Source organism: Nyctereutes procyonoides, unplaced genomic scaffold, assembly GCF_905146905.1.
Source record: "Nyctereutes procyonoides isolate TBG_1078 unplaced genomic scaffold, NYPRO_anot_genome, whole genome shotgun sequence".
Lineage (NCBI taxonomy): Eukaryota > Metazoa > Chordata > Mammalia > Carnivora > Canidae > Nyctereutes > Nyctereutes procyonoides.
This window is the reverse complement of record NW_026575030.1, coordinates 13482057-13489840: the sequence shown is the minus strand read 5'-3', so window position 1 is coordinate 13489840 and position 7784 is coordinate 13482057. Positions and strand designations below refer to the sequence as shown.

At 34.5% G+C, this 7784-nt stretch overlaps 1 protein-coding gene across 1 annotated transcript; it reads left to right on the top strand.

The window, feature by feature from the left end:
• The first annotated feature begins 5130 nt into the window (after positions 1-5130).
• Positions 5131-5376, top strand: LOC129503876 (40S ribosomal protein S27-like). Its single transcript, XM_055316337.1, has one exon. The coding sequence runs from the start codon at positions 5131-5133 to the stop codon at positions 5374-5376; it is 246 nt and encodes an 81-aa protein (XP_055172312.1).
• The last annotated feature ends 2408 nt before the right edge of the window (positions 5377-7784 follow it).

Sequence of the window (7784 nt, the reverse complement as noted above, 5' to 3'; positions counted from 1 at the left end):
AGGAGTAGAAGAAACCAGAAGAGGGTAACATCCTAAGATCCAAATGAAGTTAACGCTCTAAGAAGACAGCTGAAATAAATCAATGGATTAAGTTAAAAAGAACACAAATTTTAAAAGAAAGAGCAGTCACTTCAGTCAAAATTGTGACATAGACTGGGGTACCCCCTCTATCTGACACCCTTGTCTATCAACACTGGTACAATTCCAAGTGCTTCAATGAGACATTGTTGCCAAAATGGCATAGACATGGCTGAACTGGCAGCAGGACATTTCCATTTCACACACTGAACTTTCTATCAGTCTATTTCCATCGGCAACCTCTCCAAACCACACACTTCTCAGTTGCTGTTCCCATGTGAACTGCAGGAAAATGAAGTTTCCAAATAGGATCACATTTCTACTTGCCTGATGCCTTGGTGGAGTCAATCAGAGCAAGTAATACCAGGAAGACTGAGAGGTGGCAAAAAAAGGATTAGTAAATATGATCTCATTTCAACAAACTGCATAACCTAGAAGAATGGTGTGTGGATCCGACAGTAGGTATTCAATCGAATATCACTTTGCAGCAGTAGAATTGCTGCTAAGGCTGTCAACAGACAGCAGGTGGTTGGAAGTTGGCAACTTTTATGAAAGCCATTTATATTACAGTGCATTTCATGTAAATAGTGACAATAAAATGTTCTAGGAATAAGATGCAAATATTGCAAATGAGTTTGCTTCAATAAGAACTTGGGCAGTTGTGCCTTAATTAAAATGAATAATAACTTTAAGACACCATTGACATATTTGATATGTTTTTGGCTCTGGGTGTTATTGGCAAACTATTCACCACAGTTACTCTGTAAAGATTCCTGTTAACTTTGGTGAATCCTATGTTTTGGAGGCTACTGACAATATTATCCCACTTCTTTTAGGTTCCCAATTGGTTCACTGCTTTTGAGTTTTGAAAGATACAATTTTATATACTCTGTTTATTTTCAATTACAGTCACAGTATCATGGTACTAGTCCTAGGAATATTCAAGTGCTTTTTCTTTTCATCCTTGGAAACATTCAATTTTTAATGATCACTTAACTCTAGACTCTGCTTGAAGATTTATTTAAGTAAAATCCTTTAATAAACTAAAACTAGAAACAGATAAAGTCACAATAGATTAAATTCTCTAGGTTATCCCTAAATCCCTTTGTGTTCCAATTAGTAAATTTCAGTAAACTAATCTGGATCAAATGAAATCCAAAACAACTAAATAATGGTAGCTCTATCAACTGTACCATTATGTTGAGTGATGGAAGAGAGTATGAAATATGTTACCTGTATCAATTTTTGTATAATCCTAAAAACATTTGAATTTATATTTCATATTATGGCACTTTATGTTTGTATGTTAATACAGAGTGTCCTTGAAACAATTGATTTTGTTTGTTATAATGAAGAGAGATAAATCAGATATTTGGTATAGGATTTAAATACTTAAAAACTATATATTTTTAAAAAGTAGAAAATGAAGTTGTAGAAGTTCAAATGACTTTCTAAAGAACTTACATAATGTATTGTTTACCTAGGATACAAACTAGTTATCTCTATCTTCTCTCCCTCCCTCACTTCCTTCTTTACCTTCCTCCATTTATTTCTTTTACTGTGATAAAATATACATAAAATAAAATTTAGCATTGTATCATTTTAAGAATTCACTGGCACCAGGGGGCTCAGGTGGCTCTTGGTTAAGCATCAGACTCTTGATTTTGGCTTCAGTCATGGGATCTCAGTGTCACCCGATTTGTGCTGGGTATGATGCCTGTTTGGGATTATCTCTCTTCCTCACCCTACTCCCTCTCTAAAAAAAAAAGAAAATAGAAGAGAAAAAATAGAAGTCCCTGGCATTAAGTGCATTTGCAATGCTATATAATTATTACCCTTTATCTATTTTCAGAAACGTTTAATTGTTGCAAGTAGAAACACTGTACTCATTAAACAACCACCTCCGTTTCTTTTGTCTCTGGAAGCAGCCCTTTTACATTTTGTCTCTATGAATCTGACCACTCTAAAGATCTCATGAATCATACAGTATTTGTGTGTGTGTGTGTGTGTGTGTGTGTGTGTGTCTGTGACTGGATTATTTTACTTAGCCTAATGTCTTTAAGCTTCATCTATATTGTAGCATGTGTTAGAATTCCCATCATTTTAAGGCTGAATAATATTCCATTATACATATATACATATATGTACCATATTTTGCTTTTCTAGTCATCTGATGATGGCACTTGAGTGTTTCCACATTTTGGCTATTGTGAGTAGTGCTGCAACTGATATAAATGTATAAATAGCTCTTTGTGATTTGCTCTCAAATCTTTTAGAAGTAGAATTGCCAAATCATGTGGGAATTCTATTTCTAATATTTTGAAGAACCACAGTATTGTTTTCCATAATGGCTGTACTTTTTTTTATTATTCCAAAGCAATAGTATACAAGAGTTCCAATTTTTCCACATCCCTACTAACATTTATGTTCTTTCTTTTCTTTCTTGACAATACCATTCTAATGTATGTGAGATGGTTTCTCACTGTAGTTTTGGTTTATATTTTCCTAATAAATAGTGATGTTGAACATCTTTCCACATGGTTTTTGATCATTTGCATGCCTCTTTGGTGAAAATTCTACCCAAATACTTATCCTACCACCTCCAATAAAAATGCCCCTTTTCAAAAATTAGGTTGTTTGGCTTTTGTTAATAAAGCAAAGCAGTTCTTTTTAAAAATATATTAAAAAGTAGGGGAGGAGCATGAGCAGGGGAGGGGCAGAGGAAGAGGAAAAAAATCTCTAGCAGACTTCATATTGAGCACAGAGCCTGACATGGGACTTGATCCCAGGACCCTGAGATCATGAGCGAAGCCAAAACCAGGATTTAGTCACTCAACTCTCTGAGCCATTTGGGTCCCCTGCAAAGGAGTTCTTTGCATACTCTAGATATGAATCCCTCAGCATATATATGATTTGCAAATATTTCTCAAATTCCATGGCTTGTTTTTTATTATGTTGATTGTGATGCATAGAAATGTAAAGTTTATGTAATGCAATTTATCTACTTTCTTCATTTTTCTTGTACTTTTTGTTATATCCAAAAAATAATTCTCATATCCAATGTCATGAAGCTTTTCCCCTCTGATTTCTTTCGAGTGTATAGTTTTAAGTGTTACATTTAAGTCTTTGATCCATTATGGATTGATATTTGTATATGGTGTAAGGAAAAGTTCCAATTTCATTTATTTTGTATGTGGATATCAAGATTTTCCAGGACAGCTTGTTTTCCTTTCTCTCCCAATGTTTTTGGCTCCTCTGTTGAAAAATCATTTGATTATGTGAGGATTTGTTTCTGGATTCCATTCTACTTCATTGGTCTATGTTTATTTCTAAGTCAATACCATATTTTTTGATTACTGGAACTTTGTAATAAGTTTTGAAGTAAAAAAAAAAGAGAGGAAGCTTCACTTCTCTCTCTCTCTTTTCAAGATTTTCTTATTTATTCATTTATTCATGAGAGACACAAGGAAAGACAGAGACATACTCAGAAGCCAGGTCCCTGAGGGAAGACTGATGTGGGACTCAATCCCAGGTCTCCAGGATCACACCCTCGGCTGAAGGCGGCGCTAAACCGCTGAGCCACCCGGACTGCCCAGTAGTTCTATTTTCTTGTATTGCATTTGTCTTGGTTTAGGATCAGGTAAATACTGGCATCCTGGAGTTAGTTGGGACACTTGGGTGACGCAGTGGTTGAGCATCTGCCTTCAGCTCAGGACATGATCCAGGAGTCCCAGGATGGAGTCCCTCATCAGGCTCCCTGCATGGAGCCTGCTTCTCCTCCCTCTGCTATGTCTTTGCCTCTTTCTCTCTCTCTGTCTCTCATAAATAAATATATAAATAAATAAACAAACAAATAAATAAATAATCTTAAAAAAAGAAGTGTTCCCTCTTCTTCAATGTTTTGTAAGAATTTGCAGAGTATTGGTATTTATTTCTCTTTAAATATTTGGTACAATTTGCTAGTAATGACTGCTGGTTTTTAGCTGTTTGTTTGTTTGTTTGTTTGTTTTATTTGGGAGGTTTTGATTACTGCTTCATTCTCCTTACTAGTTTTAGGTCTGTCAAGCTTCCTATTTCTTCATGATTTAGTTTGGTGGGTTACATATCTCCCAGAATTTCCCAATTTCATCTAGATTATCTAGTTTTTCAGTATGTAGTTTATAGTACACTGACAACACCTTTTTTCTTTTTACTTATTTGTGTCTTTGTTTCTTTTTTAGTCCGGCTAATTATTAATTTTCTCAATATTTTTGAAGAATTAATCTTTAGTTTTATTTATACTTTCTATTCTCTATTTTGTTTATCTCTGCTCTCAGTATTGTTTCTTCCTTCAGCTAGTCTCAGATACAGTGAATTCTAATTTTCTAGTTTCTTAAGGTAAACATTTAGACTGTTGGCTTAAGATCTTTGTTCTCTTTTAATGTAACCATTTATAGGCATAATGTCCCTTATCAGAACTGCTTTCACTGCATCCCATAAGTTTAATCATGCTGTGTTTACATATTCATTTGTCTCAAGCTATTTCTAAAATTCCTTGTGATGTCTTTGAACCGTTGTTTAAGGATACAGACATTTTTCAGATCTTCAGGTTTCTTTCTGCCATCAATTTCTAATTTAATTCCATTGTAATTGAAAAGACATTTTATTTCAATATATTTAAATGTATTAAGAATTGTTTTGTGACTGGGTGGCTCAGTGGTTGAGCATCTGCCTTTGGCTCAGGGCATGATCCTGGGGTTCCAGGATCAAGTCCTGAGATCGAGTTCCACCTCGGGCTTCCTGCATGGAACCTGCTTCTCCCTCTGCTTAACTCTCTCTCTCTCTCTCTCTCTCTCTCTCTCTCTCTCTCTGTCATGAATAAATAAATAAAGTCTTTTTTAAAAATTATTTTTAAGTCACAATTATTTTGTGACTATACATATGGTCTATTATAGAAAATATTCCATGTATATTTGAGAACCTACTGTTGCAATCTACTGTTGTCGAGTGCACTGTGCCATAAATGTCTCTTAGGTCCAGACTTTCTGGCAATGGTGACCTTCCCATGAGTACATGCCTATTGTGAAGGACATCTTCCATCTGTCCACAGAAGAGGAGAAAAAGAAGCATAAGAAGAAGTGCCTAGTGCAGAGCCCCAACTCCTACTTCATCATGGATGTGAAGTACCCAGGATGCTATAAAATCACCACCATGTTTATCTATGCACACATAGTAGTTTTGTGTGTTGGCTGCTCCACTGTCCTTTGCCAGCCTACAGGAGGAAACACTAGACTCACAGAAGGATGTTCCTTCAGCTGAAAGCAGAACTTTTAGTGCTAAATCAAGATAAGTGGGTAACTATCCCGATAAACAGATTTTGGATAAAAAGGTCTCTTAGGCCAGCTTATTAATAGTGTCGTTGATATTCTCTATTTCTTTATTGACCTTCTATGGTTGTTCTATCCATTATTTAAAGTATGATGTAGTAGTCTTCCACTATTACTGTAGAACTTCCTATATCTAACTTCAGTTGTGCCAATGTTGGCTTCAGATATGAAGGGGCTCTGATATTTGGTGCATATGTAATTGTTGTATATTTTGAAGAAATGACACTTCAATTATTATGTAATGTCTAAATTTGTGATTTAAAAAAGATTTTACTTAAATTTTATTTTTAAACATTAAAATAGCCACTCCTATTTTTGTTGGTTACAAGTGGCATGTAATATCTTTTTCCATTGTTTCATTTGCAACCTAGGTTTTTCCTTAGACCAAAAGTGAGTTTCTTACAGATATTATAATATCTTATGAGATATTATAGTAATTGGGTACTGTGTTTTTTCTTATCCATCCTACTAACCTATATCTACTATTTGGAGAATTTAATCTGCTTAAATTTAAAGTAACTAATGATAGAGAAAGATTTGCCTTTTTTTTCTTATAGCTTTTTTTAAAATCCCTTCTTTCTTCTAGCTTTACCTTCTCTGTATTCAGATTATTTTCTGTGGTATATTCTATATAATTATTTTTCCTTTGTGTATGCCAAAGAATAACATAAAACATCCTAAAGTCATAGAAATCTATTTTAATGGATAACAACCTATTTCAATCACATTAAGAAAATCTTTACCTTTTGCAGCCATGCTTCTTTCCCACTATAACATGTCATGTTAGACCTTTATATACTATATACCAATTAACATAGATCTAAAATATTTTGTATACTTTTGACTTTTAAATTCTATGAAAGAGTAAAAAGTTAATCAAAAAGAAATTCATAACAATACCGTTTTTATATTGGTTCATATATTTACTTCTATTAGGTATTGTCTATTATTTTGTTTTTTCCAAACTTGAAGGATTCCCTTGATGAAAACCAGTAATTAACTTCCTCAGATTTTATTTATCTGGAGAAATCTTAAGTTTTCATTATTTTGAAGCACATTTTTGCTAGAAATAGAATTATTGGTTTTATGTTACTTTTTTTCTGTCAACAATTTAAATATTTCATCCCACTTAATTCTACTTGCAAGATTTCTGCTGAGAAGTCAGCTTATTATCTTATGGAGGTTTCTTTGTATGTTACAAGCCACTTTTCTCTCATTGCTTTCAAGATTCTCTCTCTATTACAACTTTGGACAGTTTTATCACAATGTGTCGCAATGTGAGTCTCTTTAGATTTTTTTCTACTCACAATGTGTTAACTTCTTGTATTAGTATTTTTGTTATCTGTCTCCTCAAATTTGGGACTTTTCAGACATTATTTCTTTTTTTTTTGACATTATTTCTTCAAGTAAATACTCTTCCCCTTTCATTCTCTCTTCTTCCAGGACTTACATTCACAGATACAGATCTACTTCATGGTGCCCCATACATCCCTTAGCTCTCTTCACTTTTCTTTATTTTTTTTTATTTTTGCTCTTCATACTCAATGATTTCAAATGATTTGAATTCAGTTCACTGATTTTCTTTTCTTTTTTTCTTTTCTTTCTTTTTTTTCTATCTTATCTTTCCTTTCTTTCCATTCCTTTCCTTTCCTTTCCTTTCCTTTCCTTTCCTTTCCTTTCCTTTCCTTTCCTTTCCTTTCCTTTCCTCTCCTTTCCTTCTTTCTTGATTATATTTATTTATGAGAGACACACAGAGAGAGGCAGAGACATAGGCAGAGGGAGAAGCAGGTTCTCTGTGTGGAGCCCCATGCAGGACTCCATCCAAGAACACTGAGTTCACCACCTGAGCCAAAGGCAGATGCTCAGTCACTGAACCACCAGGTGCCCCTGGTGCCCAGGTGCTGAGGTCCTTTCAAAGTATTGTGCGGGATATATCTTCCCCAAATCTGTGGATGTTTTTTGTTGTTGTTTGTTTTTGTTATGTTTTTGGGTTTTTTGGGGGGTTATGTTTGTTTTTTTCCAAGTTCTCTGGTATACATTACTATTTTTAAGTATCTTAATTTTCCTAATAGTATTATTTTTGCTTCTTCTCAGAGCCTCAGGTGTTTTGTTGTATTCCTCTTCTTATAATCTCTTGCCCCAGGCAGGCATGAATATGCAATCACCTGCATCAGTCTTCTACTTCAGTGCTTTTCATTGCTTTTAGTTGCCTCCATTCTGATATTCAAACTGCCATCTTTCCCATCAGTGCTCCACTTTAGAAGAGAGAGAAAAACCAGTCGCTGGACCAGTTCTTAAATATGCCAGAATGGGGATGCCTGGGTGGCTCAGTCAGGCAAG

What these genes read in the sequence shown, in the direction of transcription:
- LOC129503876 (XM_055316337.1), top strand. Translation starts at nt 5,131, where the DNA reads ATGCCTATTGTGAAGGACATCTTCCATCTGTCCACAGAAGAGGAGAAA.